Genomic DNA, 22417 nt, shown 5'->3' with positions numbered 1-22417 from the left:
ACACCAGCATCGGTTGTCAAGCAATACTAGGGGGACAAACGCAGACACACAAACACACACATATATACATATATACGACAGGCTTCTTTCAGTTTCCGTCTACCAAATCCACTCACAAGGCATTAGTCGGCCCGGGGCTATAGCAGAAGACACTTGCCCAAGATGCCACGCAGTGGGACCGAACCCGGAACCATGTGGTTGGTTAGCAAGCTACTTACCACACAGCCACTCCTGCGCCTATATGTAGTGAATATTTTAATTTTGTTTGTTTTGGGGAAAATGGAAAAACAGGAGCGAATATATCAAGGCTCTAAAATTGTGTCCAACGTATATAAAGTGTATATATAAAATGCATTAAGCAATCATCGTATTCCAATTTGGGCAAGTGTCTTCTACTTATAGCCTCGGGCCTACAAAATCCTTGTGAGTCGATCTGGTAGACGGAAACTGAAAGATGCCCGTCGTATATATATATATATACCTAGCGGTTCGGCAAAAGAGACCGATAAAATAAGTACTGGGCTTACAAAGAATAAGTCCCGGGGTCGATTTGATCGACTAAAGGCGGTGCTCCAGCATGGCCACAATCAAATGACTGAAACAAGTGAAAGAGTATATACATATATATATAAATATATATATATATAGATATATTTTATATATAGAATGTGTGTGTGTGTGTATGTTTGTGTGCCTGTGTTTGTCCCCTCAACATCGCTTGACAACCGATGCTGGTGTGTTTACGTCCCGGTAACTTAGCGGTTCGGCAAGAAAGACCAAATAAGTCCTGCGGTCGATTTGCTCGACTAAAGGCGGTGCTCCAGCATGGCCGCAGTCAAATGACTGAAACAAATAAAAAGCCGAAATCTGCGATGAGGGATCAGTTTCTGACTGAAGAATGAAGGCTTTGAATGACCCGTTTGTCTTTTTGTTCGTCCCTTCGTGTATTTCACGTTATTTATTTATGTAAAGGTTTATTATATATATATATATATATATATATATATATATATATAACATACACACACATATACATATCTTTATATATAAAAGTGAAGTTGTGTGTCTGTCTTCTACGATTTAGATTCCTAACTACTCCCACATTTTGCGGTGCAGTTTAACCAAAACCGGGTAGCTTATAGTCGTCATTCATATCGAGCCCTTTTGGGTATTACCGCGCGTCTACGATGAGTCTACAATTTTAAAAATAATTTACCATCATTTTTTTTCCATTTTAATGCATTTTTTCGCTATTATATAAGGGAAGTAACTCTCTAAAAATGTCTACGATGAGTCTACGATTTAAAAAAAAATTTACCATCATTTTTTTTCCATTTTTAATGCATTTTTTTGCTATCTTTTGGCTATAACTCTCTGAAAATGCTTTATAGTTATTTCCCTTACAAACCCGAGCAACGCCGGGCGATACTGCTAGTATATATATATATATATATATATATATATGAAACGGCTTAAATTGGCCCCGCGCTTTTTTTTCTCTCTCTCCTCGTCCAATGCGCATGCTCAGCTACAGTACAGCCCAAACAGGAAGAATATACAACTGAATCGAATTCCATTCATTCGAGGAATAACCTCTTGTAGAAAATCACGGGAAAGAAGATGTATATAATATAATATATATCAACTCACACACATTGATTTAATTTCCAGATACCTGGGAAACATTCGATGAGGTAACTTATTTGTAATTAACGTTGTTTTTCCTTTGTTTCGGTTCTATGATCCGTCGTGAAATTCGTAACGTCCCTTGGAAACGAATGAACTAGAAATAGCAGCTAAATTGGTCAAACTTACCTTACAGATTTACCGCTGAATTACCCTTAAATCAGACCCTGCGTTCGGTTTCCGATTTGCCGATTCGGCGATCTTTCGTCTCTAGTAGACCTTTCCGTCGATTTCCGTATAAATTTTTTTTTTTTTACATATGGGCTTGCGGGAACTTTTGAAGTAATATACATACATATACACACATACATAGATACATACACACACACACATACATGCATACATACATATACACATACACCGAGTAAAAAATTTCAGTTATCTCTTTCTTTCACACATTACTCTGTCTCTTCACACACACTAACAGAAGCACTTCACTTACACAACATACTGCCTGTCTCCCACACCCCATCAAACACACACACACACACACATGTACATCAATGCTTCACATGCACGGTAACTTCAAAAGAACTTCCCTCGTCATACAATCGCTTTCTCTTAGTCTCTTTCGCTCTCATTACTTCAAAAGTTCCCGCAAGCCCATATGTAAACAAAAAAAATTTTTTTACGGAAATCCACGGAAAGGTCTACTAGAGACGAAAGATTGCCGCCGATTCTATGTTACGAGAATATAAACAAACTAAGACTCGTTGTGAAACTGTTGGATGGCGGGGAGGTAAATACACACACACACACACACGTGTGTATTTACTCCCGCACCACATGTGTGTGTGTGTGTGTGTGCATTTACCTCCCCGACATCCAAAATCTTGATGGAATGCAATGATTCGAAATAGATAGGAAAACAATAACAAAGAATCAAAAGTTACTCATTTTGCCCCGCCGCCTAACTAAACGATTGGCTATGTGGAAAAGTAGCTTGCTTACGAACCACATGGTTCCGGGTTCTGTCCCACTGCGAGGTACCTTGGGCAAGTGTCTTCTAGTATAGCCTCAGGCCGTCCATAGCCTTGTGAATGGATCTGGAAGACGGAAACTGAAAGAAGCCCGTCGTATATATATGTGTGTATGTTTGTATGTCTATGTTCCCCCTCCCATCAACGTTTGACAACCGGTGTTGGTGCGTTTATGTCACCGTAACTCAGCATTTCGGCGAAAAAGACCGAAGTAGTAGGCTTACAAAGAATTAGTCCTGGGGTCGATTTGTTCGACTAAAGGCAGTGCTCCAGCATGGCCACAGTCAAATGACTGAAACAAATAAAAGAATATGTTTGCTTTTATGAAACATCTGGGCACAAGCATGAAAAGGGGACAAAAATAAAGGAAAACTAAGGAAAATACAACCACTAGAGGGTTCAGGGCTCATCTATTCTGCAAGCCCTCACATGGTGTTCACTATCCTGTTGTGTAATCATCATCATCATCGTTTAACGTCTGCCTTCCAGGCTGGTATGGGTGGGAAGAGTTTGACAGGTACTGGCCAGGCAGAAGCCTGCATTAGACTTCTGTGACTGTTTTGGCAGGATTTTTACCACTAGATACCCTTCCTAACACCAACAACCCAGCAGAGTGGACTCTGTGCTTTTTGCGTGGCACAAGCACAGATGAGGTCAGTCCCAGCAAGGTTTTTTTACATCTGGTTGCCCTCCCAAATTATGTATTTAATGTTACACAAAATTAAATTGTGCCCGTAGCCTGTAAATATGTAGATTTGAGCACAAGTTTCTATGATTTAATTTGAAAGCAATCAGGTGTCATGTCCAAAGCTTGTCAGTAAAGAATTGTAAAATTTCCACTGTTGAATGTCTGTGGTCGGCCCGAGGCTATAGTAGAAGACACTTGCCCAAACTGCCATGCAGCAGGAACGAACCTGGTTCCAAGTGTGTGGTAAGCAAGCTATTTACCACGTTCTTTAGTGGCATAGATATTGAAGCCCAAAGATACATTAGGGATCTTAGCACAAGTTTCTATGATTTAATTTGAAAGCAATCAGGTGTCATGTCCAAAGCTTGTCAGTAAAGAATTGTTAAATTTCCACTGTTGAATGTCTGCTGTTTAATTAATTATTAATTATCTCATAAAACTTATATTGTTTTGTTTCTCTGTTCTTTCAGAATGTCTGATGGTATTGGCAGCAGAGGCATTGTATCTTAAGACGATGGTTTAAAGAATAAAGGAACCTGTTATACAAAGCAGATGTAACTATATTCATATAAACCTGTGATGGAATTGCCATGAAATATTTCCAGAGGACGAGGATATTTGTTAGAAATACAATATAAAAATAGAGAAAGGAAAAGACATCCTAAGAAAGAGAGGAAGTTTATGGGAAATGTCTGGGGTTTGTGTTGCATTGAATGTGAAGAAAGAAAGCCAAGGGAGTGGTTTACCTGATGAGATGTCGAAAAAGAAGAAGGGCAAAACTTCATATCACTGTGATATTTGTACAAAGACATTCCAGAAACAGTGTATTCTAGCTATTCACAAAAAAGGTCATTCTGGAGAAAAGCCATACCACTGTGATATATGTGGTAGTTTATTCTTGTTGAAACATAACTTAACTGTACACAGACGTATTCACACAGGAGAGAAACCTTACAGCTGTGATATCTGTGGTAAATCTTCTGCACAAAGTGGTGACTTAAAAGCTCACAAACGCACTCATACAGGAGAGAAACCATATCATTGTGATATCTGTGGTAAATCCTTTTCACAAGGCAACCAAGTTACCAAACACAAACGCATTCATACAGGGGAGAGGCCTTACGGCTGTGATATCTGTGGTAAATCCTTCACTGGGAGTCATGTGCTAAAAGCTCATAAACGCATTCATACTGGAGAAAAACCTCATCACTGTGATATCTGTGGTAAATCATTCGCTCGAATTGATCACTTAGCAACCCACAAACACATTCATACAGGAGAGAGGCCTTATCAGTGTGATATCTGTGGCAAATCATTCTCTTATAGAAGTACTTTCATTTCTCACAAACGCATTCACACAGGAGAGAAACCATATCAATGTGAAATCTGTGGTCAATCATTCTCTCAAAAATCTGGCTCAGTTGTCCACAAACGTATTCATACAGGAGAGAAGCCATATCACTGTGACAGCTGTGGTAAATCTTTCTCTCATCCAAATACCCTCACTACACACAAATGTGGAGAAAAAGCATAAAGCGATTTCCAGTCGATCATAAATCCTTTAAAAGTTATTTCCATGTGATGTGTAACGTGCAACAGTTGATCGGAAGCTCCTCTTCCATCTGTGCTGTCTCTACATAAACAATTGCCAATAAATAAATGTTGATCGGTTGAATTCTCTGGTCTAGGTTTACCATGTACGGAGAGAGTGTTAATGTACAAGGTGTGGGAATGATTGCACATACTAGGGTTGGTGGCAGGCAAGGAGTAGAAGAATGCTGCACATATTGAGAGAGGATCATAGAAACAGAGGACACTAGATACGGGGGGGAGTTATACCAACGGGAAATTATTTTTATTTTAGGGTAATAAATACTTTTCTCTTGAAAATTTGTATTGATTTCTTCATTTTGTATCAGTAAAAGTTAAATTTATAATTATTGTGTGCATGCTATATACCCTGATACTACCCACATCAGCAAAAGTACCCTTGGAAAGTTTTACTTGCCCTGTGACAGCTAATACTCTAGTTTTTAATAAAAGTTTCCAGAAGAACCCAATGTATTCCTTGAGACACACTTTCAGAAGCGGCAAAGAATTTCCCTCTGATTTCTTTGACATTGTGGGTTAACACGTAAGAAGTAAACCTGGGATAACATCACTGTACAGTTGGGGGTAAATAAATGAGAAATGAATTGTCATAAACCAGTGACAACCAGCATCGATCCATCCATTATCTCTACCCACTTTTCCAGGAAGGGTTGTTGAGGTAAAATCCTCAGGCATCTCCTCCATGGGGTCCTAACGGAAGCGACTGTCATTACACTCTCCAGCTGGTTTCTGAAGCGTTACCCTCTGAGAGTAAGGGCCTTAGCCAACTGTCTGTCCCTCAAGCATTACCATCTGAGAGTAAGGGCCTTAGCCAACTGTCTGTCCCTCAAGCATTACCATCTGAGAGTAAGGGCCTTAGCCAACTGTCTGTCCCTCAAGCATTACCCTCTGAGAGTAAGGGCCTTAGTCAACTGTCTGTCTCTCAAGCATTACCATCTGAGAGTAAGGGCCTTAGCCAACTGTCTGTCCCTCAAGCATTACCCTCTGAGAGTAAGGGCCTTAGCCAACTGTCTGTCCCTCAAGCATTACCCTCTGAGAGTAAGGGCCTTAGCCAACTGTCTGTCCCTCAAGCATTACCCTCTGAGAGTAAGGGCCTTAGCCAACTATCTGTCCCTCAAGCATTACCCTCTGAGAGTAAGGGCCTTAGCCAACTGTCTGTCCCTCAAGCATTACCCTCTGAGAGTAAGGGCCTTAGTCAACTGTCTGTCCCTCAAGCATTACCCTCTGAGAGTAAGGGCCTTAGCCAACTGTCTGTCCCTCAAGCATTACCATCTGAGAGTAAGGGCCTTAGTCAACTGTCTGTCCCTCAAGCATTACCCTCTGAGAGTAAGGGCCTTAGCCAACTGTCTGTCCCTCAAGCATTACCATCTGAGAGTAAGGGCCTTAGCCAACTGTCTGTCCCTCAAGCATTACCATCTGAGAGTAAGGTCCTTAGCCAACTGTCTGTCCCTCAAGCATTACCCTCTGAGAGTAAGGGCCTTAGCCAACTGTCTGTCCCTCAAGCATTACCATCAGAGAGTAAGGTCCTTAGCCAACTGTCTGTCCCTCAAGCATTACCCTCTGAGAGTAAGGGCCTTAGCCAACTGTCTGTCCCTCAAGCATTACCATCTGAGAGTAAGGGCCTGTTCTTTTCCTGAGCATCTTTAATTCAGCACAGCTGAATGCGTTCTCTCGATCTAGCTTCAGCTTTTGAACATGTATAAAGACAGAACACAAACAAAATCTCTCTCTTTCAAGTGGCATTGAGCAGAGTTAACTTGTCTCACTTTTTATCTTATTCAGCACCTTGCCAGGCGTACATACTTCTTCCCCGCATATCCATCTCTTTCTAGCACTTACATCTGACACAAACATTACAAAAGATCTTTGAGACATTACTGCTGGAAAACAGCCAAATTTACACTGTACCTAATAAGACAAACTAAGATGGATAAATAAAGTCTTTAACCCTTTCGTTACCGTGTTTATTTTGAGATGCTCTGTGTTTCATTCAATTAATTTTAAATATAACAAAGAATTTAGTAAAAGAACTCAGTTATCATTAAACTAGTGTTGGGAACATAAATTGTGACTAAGGTTTGGTGGAAGATTTTAATTCAGAACTTACGAAAACAAGATATTTGTACTACAGAGCCAGAGCTGGTTTCAGCCGGGTTTGTATCGAAAGGGTTAAGAATTGTTTCTCTATTATATATTTTAACCCTTTTGTTACCATATTTCTGGAACTTATGAAAACAAGACATTTGTACTACAAAGCCAGAGCTGGTTTCAGCCGGGTTGGTAACAAAAGGGTTAAGAATTGTTTCTCTATTATATATTTTAACCCTTTTGTTACCATATTTCTGCTGAGATGCTCTGTGTTTCATTCAATTAATTTTAAATATAACAAAGAATTTAGTAAAATAACTGTTATCATTAAGCTAATGTAAGGAACATAAATTGTGACGATGGTTTGGTGGAAGATTTTAATTCAATACTTATGAAAGTAAGACATTTGTACTACAGAGCCAGAGACGGTTTCCGCCGGGTTGGTATCAAAAGGGTTAAGAGTATACTTTTTCCCTGCTCTTAATTCTTTTGGTGCATATCACTGTTCCAACCAAACTTTCAGGGTCTCTTGCAATGGGTTCCACAAGGTAAAAAAAAGATGTGGCCGACGAAAAGAAATGTGACGGAGAACAGTAACAAAAGATCTTAAAAGCAGAGGGGTTAACATTGGAACAAGCTGCCAGGGATCTTTCAGGGTTGGAAAGTCGAAGGATTTTGCTGTCACCTGATATGCCACAAAGCACGATGAGAACCAGATGAAAAGATGAACGATAGAATCCGCAGCAGAAGAAATCAGAAAAATGCCTCCGTGTTTCTGCTGTTGCTCAGTATGATTGTGAAGAATTGGTCTGTTTCATTCTAGATATATAGGCGCAGGAGTGGCTGTGTGGTAAAGTAGCTTGCTTACGAACCACATGGTTCTGGGTTCAGTCCCACTGCGTGGCACCTGAGGCAAGTGTCTTCTACTATAGACTCGGGCCGACCAAAGCCTTCTGAGTGGATTTGGTAGACGGAAACTGAAAGAAGCCCGTCGTATATATATATAGGCGCAGGAGTGGCTGTGTGGTAAAGTAGCTTGCTTACGAACCACATGGTTCTGGGTTCAGTCCCACTGCGTGGTACCTTGGGCAAGTGCCTTCTACTATAGCCTAGGGCCGACCAAAGCCTTGTGAGTGGATTTGGTAGACAGAAACTAAAAGAAGCCCGTCATATATATATATATATATATGTATGTGTGTGTGTGTGTGTGTTTGTCCCACCACCATCACTTGACAACCGATGTTAGTGTGTTTATTGGCAAAAGAGACTGATGGAATAAGTACTAGGCATACAAAGAGTAAGTCCTGGGGTCGATTTCTTTGACTAAAAGCAGTGCTCCAGCATGGCTGCACTTCAATAACTGAAAGAAGACTAAAAAAAATTCCAATATATGTAAGACAGCTATTCCAGGTCTGAAAAATATTCATGAGACGGGGCTGAAAAGATCCCGTTTTTCTTGCAGAACAAATTGGGGTTTGCTGCGATGCATGCTTGCTTTGTTTCTAACCAGCCACCAGACTTCTCCAGATTCTGTACATAGGCGCAGGGGTGGCTGTGTGGTAAGTAGCTTGCTTACCAACCACATGGTTCTGGGTTCAGTCCCACTGCGTGGCATCTTGGGCAAGTGTCTTCAGCTATAGCCCTGGGCCGACCAATGCCTTGTGAGTGAATTTGGTAGATGGAAACTGGAAGAAGCCCATCGTATGTATGTATATATATATATCATAGGCGCAGGAGTGGCTGTGTGGTAAGTAGCTTGCTTACCAACCACATGGTTCCGGGTTCAGTCCCACTGCGTGGCATCTTGGGCAAGGTATCTCTGCTATAGCCCTGGGCCGACCAATGCCTTGTGAGTGGATTTGGTAGATGGAAACTGGAGAAGCCCATCGTATGTGTGTATATATATATATCATAGGTGTAGGAGTGGCTGTGTGGTAAGTAGCTTGCTAACCAACCACATGGTTCTGGGTTCAGTCCCACTGCGTGGCATCTTGGGCAAGTGTCTTCTGCTATAGCCTCGGGCCGACCATGCCTTGTGAGTGGATTTGGTAGATGGAAACTGGAAGAAGCCCATCGTATGTATGTATATATATATATCATAGGCGCAGGAGTGGCTGTGTGGTAAGTAGCTTGCTTACCAACCACATGGTTCTGGGTTCAGTCCCACTGCGTGGCATCTTGGGCAAGTGTCTTCTGCTATAGCCCTGGGCCGACCAATGCCTTGTGAGTGGATTTGGTAGATGGAAACTGGAAGAAGCCCATCGTATGTATGTATATATATATATCATAGGCGCAGGAGTCGCTGTGTGGTAAGTAGCTTGCTAACCAACCACATGGTTCTGGTTCAGTCCCACTGCGTGGCATCTTGGGCAAGTGTCTTCTGCTATAGCCTGGGCCGACCAATGCTTGTGAGTGGATTTGGTAGATGGAAACTGGAAGAAGCCCATCGTATGTATGTATATATATATATATCATAGGCGCAGGAGTGGCTGTGTGGTAAGTAGCTTGCTAACCAACCACATGGTTCTGGGTTCAGTCCCACTGCGTGGCATCTTGGGCAAGTGTCTTCTGCTATAGCCCTGGGCCGACCAATGCCTTGTGAGTGGATTTGGTAGATGGGAACTGGAAGAAGCCCATCGTATGTATGTATATATATATATCATAGGTGTAGGAGTGGTTGTGTGGTAAGTAGCTTGCTAACCAACCACATGGTTCCGGGTTCAGTCCCACTGCGTGGCATCTTGGGCAAGTGTCTTCTGCTATAGCCTCGGGCGACCCGACCCTGCTTGTGAGTGGATTTGGTAGATGGAAACTGGAAGAAGCCCATCGTATGTATGTATATATATATATCATAGGTGTAGGAGTGGTTGTGTGGTAAGTAGCTTGCTTACCAACCCATGGTTCTGGGTTCAGTCCCACTGCGTGGCATCTTGGGCAAGTGTCTTCTGCTATAGCCCCGGGCTGACCAATGCCTTGTTAGTGGATTTAGTAGACGGAAACTGAAAGAAGCCCGTCGTATATATATATAGGCGCAGGAGGGCTGTGTGGTAAGTAGCTTGCTAACCAACCACATGGTTCTGGGTTCAGTCCCACTGCGTGGAATCTGGGCAAGGTCTTCTGCTATAGCCCTGGGCCGACCAATGCCTTGTGAGTGGATTTGGTAGATGGAAACTGGAAGAAGCCCATCGTATGTATGTATATATATATATCATAGGTGTAGGAGTGGTTGTGTGGTAAGTAGCTTGCTTACCAACCACATGGTTCCGGGTTCAGTCCCACTGCGTGGCATCTTGGGCAAGTGTCTTCTGCTATAGCCCCGGGCTGACCAATGCCTTGTTAGTGGATTTAGTAGACGGAAACTGAAAGAAGCCCGTCGTATATATATATAGGCGCAGGAGTGGCTGTGTGGTAAGTAGCCTGCTAACCAACCACATGGTTCTGGGTTCAGTCCCACTGCGTGGCATCTTGGGCAAGTGTCTTCTGCTATAGCCCTGGGCCGACCAATGCCTTGTGAGTGGATTTGGTTGACGGAAACTGGAAGAAGCCCATCGTATGTATGTATATATATATATCATAGGTGTAGGAGTGGTTGTGTGGTAAGTAGCTTGCTTACCAACCACATGGTTCTGGGTTCAGTCCCACTGCGTGGCATCTTGGGCAAGTGTCTTCTGCTATAGCCCTGGGCCGACCATGCCTTGTGAGTGGATTTGGTAGATGGAAACTGGAAGAAGCCCATCGTATGTATGTATATATATATATCATAGGCGCAGGAGTGGCTGTGTGGTAAGTAGCTTGCTTACCAACCACATGGTTCCGGGTTCAGTCCCACTGCGTGGCATCTTGGGCAAGTGTCTTCTGCTATAGCCCTGGGCCGACCAATGCCTTGTGAGTGGATTTGGTAGATGGAAACTGGAAGAAGCCCATCGTATGTGTGTATATATATATATCATAGGTGTAGGAGTGGCTGTGTGGTAAGTAACTTGCTAACCAACCACATGGTTCTGGGTTCAGTCCCACTGCGTGGCATCTTGGGCAAGTGTCTTCTGCTATAGCCCTGGGCCGACCAATGCCTTGTGAGTGGATTTGGTAGATGGAAACTGGAAGAAGCCCATCGTATGTATGTATATATATATATCATAGGCGCAGGAGTGGCTGTGTGGTAAGTAGCTTGCTTACCAACCACATGGTTCCGGGTTCAGTCCCACTGCGTGGCATCTTGGGCAAGTGTCTTCTGCTATAGCCCTGGGCCGACCAATGCCTTGTGAGTGGATTTGGTAGATGGAAACTGGAAGAAGCCCATCGTATGTATGTATATATATATATCATAGGCGCAGGAGTGGCTGTGTGGTAAGTAGCTTGCTAACCAACCACATGGTTCTGGGTTCAGTCCCACTGCGTGGCATCTTGGGCAAGTGTCTTCTGCTATAGCCTGGGCCGACCAATGCCTTGTGAGTGGATTTGGTAGATGGAAACTGGAAGAAGCCCATCGTATGTATGTATATATATATATCATAGGCGCAGGAGTGGCTGTGTGTAAGTAGCTTGCTTACCAACCACATGGTTCCGGGTTCAGTCCCATGCGTGGCATCTTGGGCAAGTGTCTTCTGCTATAGCCCTGGGCCGACCAATGCCTTGTGAGTGGATTTGGTAGATGGAAACTGGAAGAAGCCCATCGTATATATGTATATATATATATCATAGGCGCAGGAGTGGCTGTGTGGTAAGTAGCTTGCTAACCAACCACATGGTTCTGGGTTCAGTCCCACTGCGTGGCATCTTGGGCAAGTGTCTTCTGCTATAGCCCTGGGCCGACCAATGCCTTGTGAGTGGATTTGGTAGATGGAAACTGGAAGAAGCCCATCGTATGTATGTATATATATATATCATAGGTGTAGGAGTGGTTGTGTGGTAAGTAGCTTGCTAACCAACCACATGGTTCCGGGTTCAGTCCCACTGCGTGGCATCTTGGGCAAGTGTCTTCTGCTATAGCCTCGGGCCGACCAATGCCTTGTGAGTGGATTTGGTAGATGGAAACTGGAAGAAGCCCATCGTATGTATGTATATATATATATCATAGGTGTAGGAGTGGTTGTGTGGTAAGTAGCTTGCTACCACCACATGGTTCTGGGTTCAGTCCCACTGCGTGGCATCTTGGGCAAGTGTCTTCTTGCTATAGCCCCGGGCTGACCAATGCCTTGTTAGTGGATTTAGTAGACGGAAACTGAAGAAGCCCGTCGTATATAATATAGGCGCAGGAGTGGCTGTGTGGTAAGTAGCTTGCTAACCAACCACATGGTACTGGGTTCAGTCCCACTGCGTGGAATCTGGGCAAGTGTCTTCTGCTATAGCCTCGGGCCGACCAATGCCTTGTGAGTGGATTTGGTAGATGGAAACTGGAAGAAGCCCATCGTATGTATGTATATATATATATCATAGGTGTAGGAGTGGTTGTGTGGTAAGTAGCTTGCTTACCAACCACATGGTTCTGGGTTCAGTCCCACTGCGTGGCATCTTGGGCAAGTGTCTTCTGCTATAGCCCCGGGCTGACCAATGCCTTGTTAGTGGATTTAGTAGACGGAAACTGAAAGAAGCCCGTCGTATATATATAGGCGCAGGAGTGGCTGTGTGGTAAGTAGCCTGCTAACCAACCACATGGTTCTGGGTTCAGTCCCACTGCGTGGCATCTTGGGCAAGTGTCTTCTGCTATAGCCCTGGGCCGACCAATGCCTTGTGAGTGGATTTGGTAGATGGAAACTGGAAGAAGCCATCGTATGTATGTATATATATTATCATAGGTGTAGGAGTGGTTGTGTGGTAAGTAGCTTGCTTACCAACCACATGGTTCGGGTTCAGTCCCACTGCGTGGCATCTTGGGCAAGTGTCTTCTGCTATAGCCCTGGGCCGACCGACAATGCCTTGTGAGTGGATTGGTATACGGAAATGGAAGAAGAAGCCCATCGTATGTATGTATATATATATATCATAGGTGTAGGAGTGGTTGTGTGGTAAGTAGCTTGCTAACCAACCACATGGTTCCGGGTTCAGTCCCACTGCGTGGCATCTGGGCAAGTGTCTTCTGCTATAGCCTGGGCCGACCAATGCCTTGTGAGTGGATTTGTAGACGGAAACTGGAAGAACCCATCGTATGTATATATATATATATCATAGGTGTAGGAGTGGCTGTGTGGTAAGTAGCTTGCTTACCAACCACATGGTTCCGGGTTCAGTCCCACTGCGTGGCATCTTGGGCAAGTGTCTTCTGCTATAGCCTCAGGCCGACCAATGCCTTGTGAGTGGATTTGGTAGACGGAAACTGGAAGAAGCCCATCGTATGTATGTATATATATATATCATAGGTGTAGGAGTGGTTGTGTGGTAAGTAGCTTGCTAACCAACCACATGGTTCTGGGTTCAGTCCCACTGCGTGGCATCTTGGGCAAGTGTCTTCTGCTATAGCCCTGGGCCGACCAATGCCTTGTGAGTGGATTTGGTAGACGGAAACTGGAAGAAGCCCATCGTATGTATGTATATATATATATCATAGGTGTAGGAGTGGTTGTGTGGTAAGTAGCTTGCTAACCAACCACATGGTTCTGGGTTCAGTCCCACTGCATGGCACCTTGGGCAAGTGTCTTCTGCTATAGCCCTGGGCCGACCAATGCCTTGTGAGTGGATTTGGTAGACGGAAACTGAAAGAAGCCTGTCGTGTGTATATATATATATATATATATATATATATATATATATATATTATATATATATGTATGTGTGTGTGTTTGTGGGTCTGTGTTTGTTCCCCTAGCATTGCTTGACAACCGATGCTGGTGTGTTTACGTCCCCGTCACTTAGCGGTTCGGCAAAAAGAGACCGATAGAAAAGTACTGGGCTTACAAAAAGAATAAGTCCCGGGGTCGAGTTGCTCTACTAAAGGTGGTGCTCCAGCATGGCTGAAACGAGTAAAAGAGTAAAGAGATCTCGTTATTCTGCAGCACTGCATTTGATAAACGAACATCATTCAACTTTCTCCTGGTGATATTACTCTTTTACTCTTGTTTCAGTCATTTGACTGCGGCCATGCTGGAGCACCACCTTTAGTCGAGCAACTCGACCCCGGGACTTAATCTTTGTAAGCCTAGTACTTATTCTATCGGTCTCTTTTGCCGAACCGCTAAGTGACGGGGACGTAAACACACCAGCATCGATTGTCAAGCAATGCTAGGGGGACTAACACACACACATATATATATACGACAGGCTTCTTTCAGTTTCCATCTACCAAATCCACTCACAAGGCATTGGTCGGCCTGGGGCTATAGCAGAAGACACTAGCCCAAGGTGCCACGCAGTGGGACTGAATCCGGAACCATGTGGTTGGTTAGCACAGTGATTTATAACGAAATGTTGTGCCCAACAAAACCTGGGTAATGACAAAAAGAGTATGAACACAAATACAACTTTTAGCTACACAGAATGAAGAAATGAATACAAATTTTCAAAAGAAAAGTATTATTACCCTAAAATAAAAAAATTTCCCGTTGGTATAACTCCCCCCGTATCTAGTGTCCTCTGTTTCTATGATCCTCTCTCAATATGTGCAGAATTCTCTACTCCTTGCCCTGCACCAACCCTAGTATGTGCAATCATTCCCACACCTTGTACATTAACACTCTCTCCGTACATGGTAAACCTAGACCAGAGAATTCAACCGATCAACATTTATTTATTGGCAATTGTTATGTAGAGACAGCACAGATGGAAGAGGAGCTTCCGATCAACTGTTGCACGTTACACATCACATGGAAATAACTTTTAAAGGATTTATGATCGACTGGAAATCGCTTTATGCTTTTTCTCCACATTTGTGTGTAGTGAGGGTATTTGGATGAGAGAAAGATTTACCACAGCTGTCACAGTGATATGGCTTCTCTCCTGTGTGAATACGTCTGTGTTTAGTTAAGTGACTGCTTTGAGAGAATGATTGACCACAGATATCACAGTGAAATGGCTTCTCTCGTGTATGAATACGTTTGTGTTTAGTAAAATCGCTACTTCGAGCGAATGATTTACCACAGATATCACAGTGATATGGTTTCTCTCCTGTATGAATGCGTTTGTGTATAGTTAAGAGATTTTTTTCAGGGAATGATTTACCACAGATATCACAATGAAATGGCTTCTCCCCTGTATGAATTCTGTTGTGTCTAGTCAAGTCCCCACTTCCAGAGAATGATTTACCACAGATATCACAGTGATACTGTCTGATTCCAGTGTGAGTAATTTTGTGTTTTTTTAAGTCACAGGTCTGAGAGAATGATTTAGCACAGATGTCACAGCTGTGAGGTCTCTCTCCTGTATGACTACGTTTGTGGACAGTTGAGCCATATTTTTGAGAGAATGATTTGCCACAGACATCACAGTGATATGGCTTCTCACCTGTATGAACGCTTTTGTGATCAGTTACATGACGTGCCTGGGAGAATGATTTACCACAGATTTCACAGTGAAATGGCTTCTCTCCGGTATGAATACGTTTGTGGACAACTAAGCCAGATTTTTGAGAGAATGATTTACCACAGATATCACAGGGAAATGGTTTCTCTCCTGTATGAATCTGTTTGTGAAAAGATAAGTGATGATTACGAGAGAATGATTTACCACAGATATCACATTGATATGGCCTCTCTCCTGTATGAATGTGTTTATGAGTGGCTACGTGACCACTCCCAGTGAATGATTTACCACAGATATCACAGTGATAAGGTTTTTCTCCAGTATGAATGCGTTTGTGAGCCTTTAGCACATAACTCCCAATGAAGGATTTGCCACAGATATCACAATGAAATGGTCTCTCCCCTGTATGGATGCGTTTGTGCACAGTAACTTGGTTGCCTTGTGAAAAGGATTTACCACAGATATCACAATGATATGGTTTCTCTCCTGTGTGAGTGCGTTTGTGAGCTTTTAAGTCACCACTTTGTGTGAAAGATCTCCCACAGATATCACAGCTGTAAGGTTTCTCTCCTGTGTGAATACGTTTGTGTACATTTAGGTGATTTTTTAACAAGAATAAACTACCACATATATCACAGTGGTATGGCTTTTCTCCTGTATGAATGCGTTTGTGAATAGTCAGGTTACGTTGTTTCTGGAATGTCTTTTTACAAATATCACAGTGATATGAAGTTTTGCCCTTCTTCTTTTTCAACATCTCATCAGGTAAACCACTCCCTTGGCTTTCTTTCTTCACATTCAATGCAGCACAAACCCCAGACATTTCCCATAGACTTCCTCTCTTTCTTAGGATGTCTTTTCCTTTCTCTATTTTTATATTGTATTTCTAACAAATATCTTCGTCCTCTGGAAATATTTCATGGCAATTCCATCACAGGTTTATATGAATATAGTTACATCTGCTTTGTATAACAGGTTCCTTTATTCTTTAAACCATCGTCTTAAGATACAATGCCTCTGCTGCCAATACCATCAGACATTCTGAAAGAACAGAGAAACAAAACAATATAAGTTTTATGAGACAATTAATAATTAATTAAACAGCAGACATTCAACAGTGGAAATTTAACAATTCTTTACTGACAAGCTTTGGACATGACACCTGATTGCTTTCAAATTAAATCATAGAAACTTGTGCTAAGATCCCTAATGTATCTTTGGGCTTCGATATCTATGCCACTAAAGAACGTGGTAAATAGCTTGCTTACCAACCACTTGGGTCCAGGTTCGTTACCGCTGCATGGCAGCTTGGGCAAGTGTCTTCTACTATAGCCTCGGGCCGACCACAGACATTCAACAGCGGAAATTTTACAATTCTTTACTGACAAGCTTTGGACATGACACCTGATTGCTTTCAAATTAAATCATAGAAACTTGTGCTAAGATCCCTAATGCATCTTTGGGCTTCAATATCTATGCCACTAAAGAACGTGGTAAATAGCTTGCTTACCAAACACTTGGGTCCAGGTTCGTTCCCGCTGCATGGCAGCTTGGGCAAGTGTCTTCTACTATAGCCTCAGGCCGACCACAGACATTCAACAGTAGAAATTTTACAATTCTTTACTGACAAGCTTTGGACATGACACCTGATTGCTTTCAAATTAAATCATAGAAACTTGTGTTCCAATCTATAGATTTAAAGATGTGGAGGCGCAATGGCCCAGTGGTTAGGGCAGCGGACTCGCGGTCATAGGATCGGGGTTTCGATTCCCAGACCGGGCGTTGTGAGTGTTTATTGAGCGAAAACACCTAAAGCTCCACGAGGCTCCGGCAGGGGATGGTGGTGATCCCTGCTGTACTCTTTCACTACAATTTTCTCTCACTCTTACTTCCTGTTTCTGTTGAACCTGTATTTCAAAGGGCCGGCCTTGTCACTCTTTGTGTCACGCTGAATATCCCCGAGAACTACGTTAAGGGTACACGTGTCTGTGGAGTGCTCAGCCACTTACACGTTAATTTCACGAGCAGGCTGTTCCGTTGATTCGGATCAACCGGAACCCTCGTCGTCGTAACCGACGGAGCGCTTCCAAAAAAAAAATATTTAAAGACAGCAGCTGGCCGTTCAAGAATTTGGACCTGGAGCCAGTGACTTCAGGGGTCACCTCCCAGTGGTGTCGGGTGTCAATGAAGAGCCCTCGACTACAAGACAACCAAAGTTTGTTGCTTTTCCCAAGGTCTGGGGTCTCCCGCCCCTAAGCCCTACACCATCACCTAATCACCCTTACCCGTCTTGTTGCTTAACGACAACAACAAAAGACCGCTGCTACACCTTCATTTTGTCTAACGCGTTACACGCTATTTGGCTGACATTGCACAATTTTATGTCACCTTTGTATATCAAGAACAACTTGATGTACAGGTGTGTATAGGTGCAGGAGTGGCTGTGTGGTAAGTAGCTTCCTAACCATCCACATGATTCCGGGTTCAGTCCCCCTGCGTGGTACCTTGGGCAAGTGTCTTCTACTATAGCCTCGGGCCGACCAAAGCCTTGTGAGTGGATTTGGTAGACGGAAACTGAAAGAAGCCCGTCGTATATATATATAGGCGCAGGAGTGTCTATGTGGTAAAGTAGCTAGCTTACGAACCACATGGTTCTGGGTCCAGTCCCACTGCGTGGTACCTTGGGCAAGTGCCTTCTACTATAGCCTCGGGCCAACCAAAGCCTTGTGAGTGGATTTGGTAGATGGAAACTGAAAGAAGCCCGTCGTATATATATATATATATATATGTATGTGTGTCTGTGTTTGTCCCTTTAGCATTGCATGACAACCGATGCTGGTGTGTTTACGTCCCCGTCACTTAGCGGTTCGGCAAAAGAGACCGATAGAATAAGTACTGGGTTTACAAAAAAATAACCTCCCATATATATATATATATATATAAACACTTTCTTGAAATGTATCCGGTACTTCCGGTACCTATACCGAAGTTACGCCTAAATTCTTTTTTTTAAATAACACACTACCTGTTTCTGGTACCCCCATCACACTCTAAAAACGTCGTTTAACGCTCTTCTTATAACATTCAACCGAATTTGTATGAATATTTGTTATAAGAAAAATACCTTAAATCCTCGAGTATAATCCGCATTTTTTCCCCCCCAAAATTTAAAGGTCAAAATCCCTAGTGCGTACTATATACAAGGTTAAAAATAAAAATTATTTTCTAAGCAATGTCCGAGTCCTTATTTGCTGTCCGGCAATGTTTATTCAGACGCATTTTGTGATGTCGGGCGCGAAAATACCTTAAGCTAAGCCTGAAAGCAATGAAGTCATAAAAGAATCGTCCATAACTTGTAGTAAGCAACATTTATTGAACATTATTACTGTTATTTCTTTATTTTATGCAAACAAAATGCACAAAAAGGCTACACGTTTGCATTATGTTAAATATACAATAATAATAAAGGACGTTACCGTACACATTTTTACAAACCAAGGACGTTATATGCACCTCCTTGACTCAAATTAGAGAAGGGGTGCGTATTATACACCAGGTTTAGGTTTTTCAGAGGTACAGCCCCCTAAAAATCCTCTGCGTATTATACCCAAGGGTGCGAAAATACCTTAAGCTAAGCCTGAAAGCAATGAAGTCATAAAAGAATCATCCTTAACTTGTAGTAAGCAACATTTATTGAACATTATTACTGTTATTTCTTTATTTTATGCAAACAAAATGCACAAAAAGGCTACACGTTTGCATTATGTTATATATACAATAATAATAAAGGACGTTACCGTATACAATAACAATAAAGGTTTAGGTTTTTCAGAGGTACAGCCCCCTAAAAATCCCCGGTGTATTATGCTCAAGGTCGGACTATACTCGAGGATTTACGGTAGTAGTTAACGGATCGACTAGTCACGACTAGCTAGCGCGGATGCGCGAGTACGAGAGTGCGCGCACCGGGACCACTCTTTTAAATAGTACCTTCTTTTGGGCCACCCTGTATACATGTACATTTTGATACGGGTGGTGTACGTATTCTTTACCTCCAGCCTGGAGTTATGGCTGTTTGTTTACGTTTTCGTTCCCAGTACTTATTTTCGTATCCCGTGGGGTATGGGACTTCGAAACACAGCTGCTCTGAGACTGATTCACAAAAGGTCACCAGTTGCTAAAAGACAATATTGAAATGCGGCGGACTAACTTCGAGGGTCGCCGTTCTCAGTATTTAAGACGGCGGCAGGGTATAATTTAAGGGTAATTTAGCAGCTATTTCTAGTTCGCTAGATTTCAGGGGCTGTTACGAACATCATGACAGATCAAAGAAACAAACAAAAGAGAAGAAACATTATATTGATCGAAGAACGAAGAGAATATGATCGAATGAGAAGAACAACGTGAATAACAAAGCCATTACCTGGCGTGTATCAGAATATTATCTGGAAATAACTTGAGTCTGTGTATAGATACAGAGGTTATATTATATAGAACTCATTTTCCATTCTGTTGTGTTCTATATATAATAAAAAGTTGCTGTTCGGATGAATGCGAGTTAATTTAGCGACACGTAATTACAGCCAAGTGCCCTCCCTGCGCGCTGTATTGGACATCTGACTGAGCATGCGCATTACTAATGTCGGCGGGCCGAGACGAAAATGAAAATACGAACGGTGAGACTAATTTTGCCTTTGTATTCTTTTCATATGACACCGCAAAAAAATTGTTGTTGACAGACTTCGGCAGATATTGTTTTCACCTCAATAGACGTCGTTGATTGGTTGAAATTGCCGAAATGCAAGAAATTAAACAACAAATATGTTACAAACTACAGAATTTTCTCAATAAAGCCAAGAGAAAAAGATGTTTTATGTAACACATTCTACCAGTATACGAAGTTTAAAAGTGTTTAGTTGCTGTTCGGATGAATGCGATTTAATTTAGCGACACATAATTACAGCCAGGTGCCCTCCCTGCGCGCTGTATTGGACATCTTGTTGAGCATGCGCATTACTAATGTCGGACAACAGTGAGACTAATTTAAGCCTCAATTTTACCCTTATATATATACAAGGGCCACCCTCGTCTACACACAAATACAGAGGCATACTTTGTTTTACGGGCGATCTTTCGTCTCTAGTAGACCTTTCCGTCGATTTCCGTAAAAAATTTTTTTTTTTTTTTACAGATGGGCTTGCGGGAACTTTTGAAGTAATATACATACATATACACATACACCGAGTAAAAAATTTCAGTTATCTCTCTCTTTCACACATTACTCTCTCTGTCTCTTCACACACACTAACAGAAGCACTTCACTTACACAACATACTGTCTGTCTCCCACACCCCATCAAACACACACACACACAAATGTACATCAACAGTCCCCCTGAAAGGTAACTTCAAAAGAACTTCCCTCGTCATACAATCGCTTTCTCTTAGTCTCTTTCGCTCTCATTACTTCAAAAGTTCCCGCAAGCCCATATGTAAAAAGAAAAAAAATTTTTTTACGGAAATCGACGGAAAGGTCTACTAGAGACGAAAGATTGTCGTTTTACGAAACTTCATCTCGTGATATGAAAAGCGAAAAAAAAAAAATGCTTACCATGGCAACGAGCGTCACTTCCGGCCTGGCAGCGTCACTTCCGATTGTTACCTCGAGCGATCGTCTGCAACTGCTTTCTGATGGGCTTTGATGTCTGTCAGTGCCTGCCCGAATCCTTTCACGTTAACCGGCATTTTAATCTCACTTCATTCCGTTTATCTTTTCTTTTCTTATTTAAAATTCTTTTACGCATCTTTACTTTCCTTTAATAGCCTCGTGACAGTTTCAAAAAGAAAGAATTCTTAGATGCAAAACAAAGGATAAGAAGAAACATGAAGCAATTGCTTTTGTAATAAAATGCGAATTGATTAAATAATATAGGCGCAGGAGTGTGTGTGCGGTAAGTAGCTTGCTTACCAACCACATGGTTCCGGGTTCAGTCCCACTGCGTGACACCTTGCGCAAGTGTCTTCTACTACAGCCTCGGGCCGACCAAAGCCTTGTGAGTGGATTTGGTAGACGGAAACTGAAAGAAGCCCGTCGAATATATATATATATATATATATATATACATATACATATATACATATACATATATAACATATACATATATATACATATATACGACAGGCTTCTTTCAGTTCCGTCTACCAAATCCACTCACAAGGCATTGGTCGCCCGGGGCTATAGCAGAAGACACTTGCCCAAGATGCCACGCAGTGGGACTGAACCCGCAACCGTGTGGTTGGTTAGCAAGCTACTTACCACACAGCCACTCCTGCGCCTATATTATATATATATATATATATATATTATATATATATATATATATATATATATATATGTGTGTGTGTGTGTGTGTGTGTGTGTGTGGGTGTGTGTGTGTGTGTGTGCATATTTATGTGTGTCTGTGTTTGCCCCCACATCATCGCTTGACAACCGATGCTGGCGTGCTTACGTCCACGTAACGTAGCGGTTCGGCAAAATAGACCGATATAATAAGTACTAGGCTTACAAAGAATAAGTCCTGGGGGTCGATTTTCCCGACTAAAGGCGGTGCTCCAGCATGGCCACAGTCAAATGCCTGAAACCAGTAAAAGACTAAAAGAGAGCAACGCGAAAAGGTGCAACTAATTCAAGCCTCAATTTTGCCCTTATATATATAATATATATATATTATATTAAATTATTATTAATTTATATATATATATATATATATATATATATATATATATATATATATTATATACGAGGGCCACCCTCGTCTACACATACACAGAGGCATAACTTGTTTTACGTAATCCCGATTTACGAAACTTCATCTTTACGAAAAGCGAAAAAAAAAAAAAAGAATTTATCAAAC

General features: G+C 42.2%; 2 protein-coding genes across 3 annotated transcripts; one reads left to right on the top strand and one right to left on the bottom strand.

Annotated features, from left to right (window-relative positions):
- The first annotated feature begins 1516 nt into the window (after positions 1–1516).
- On the top strand, positions 1517–5244 carry LOC115231057 (zinc finger protein 239-like). Of its 2 annotated transcripts, none has more exons than XM_036499927.1 (2): positions 1517–1694; positions 3825–5244. In XM_036499927.1, exon 2 carries the CDS (start codon positions 4043–4045, stop codon positions 4886–4888), a length of 846 nt encoding a protein of 281 aa, XP_036355820.1. In that variant the 5' UTR covers positions 1517–1694; positions 3825–4042; the 3' UTR covers positions 4889–5244. The 2 variants fall into 2 exon arrangements, with proteins under 2 accessions (XP_036355820.1, XP_036355821.1); XM_036499928.1 differs by lacking the exon at positions 1517–1694 and adding an exon at positions 3270–3319.
- A 9421-nt stretch (positions 5245–14665) lies between these two features.
- On the bottom strand, positions 14666–20477 carry LOC118761774 (zinc finger protein 239-like). The gene is made up of 3 exons (XM_036499925.1): positions 19928–20477; positions 15286–16545; positions 14666–15033 (listed from the first exon to the last, which is right to left on the bottom strand). Exons 2-3 carry the CDS (start codon positions 16325–16327, stop codon positions 14894–14896), a joined length of 1182 nt encoding a protein of 393 aa, XP_036355818.1. The 5' UTR covers positions 16328–16545; positions 19928–20477; the 3' UTR covers positions 14666–14893.
- Between the last annotated feature and the right edge of the window lie 1940 nt (positions 20478–22417).

Source organism: Octopus sinensis, unplaced genomic scaffold, assembly GCF_006345805.1.
Source record: "Octopus sinensis unplaced genomic scaffold, ASM634580v1 Contig17280, whole genome shotgun sequence".
Classification (NCBI taxonomy): Eukaryota; Metazoa; Mollusca; class Cephalopoda; order Octopoda; family Octopodidae; genus Octopus; species Octopus sinensis.
The sequence above is the reverse complement of the archived record's forward strand: the minus strand, read 5'-3'. Positions and strand labels throughout refer to the sequence as shown.

Excerpts from the sequence above, each read along its gene's own strand:
- LOC118761774 (XM_036499925.1), bottom strand. The coding sequence starts at position 16,327 with ATGTCTGGGGTTTGTGCTGCATTGAATGTGAAGAAAGAAAGCCAAGGG. Across the intron at positions 15,034-15,285 it reads TCACTGTGATATCTGTGGTA|AATCATTCTCTCAAAGCAGT; the intron begins AATCATTCTCTG and ends ATATCTGTGGTC.
- LOC115231057 (XM_036499927.1), top strand. The coding sequence starts at position 4,043 with ATGTCTGGGGTTTGTGTTGCATTGAATGTGAAGAAAGAAAGCCAAGGG.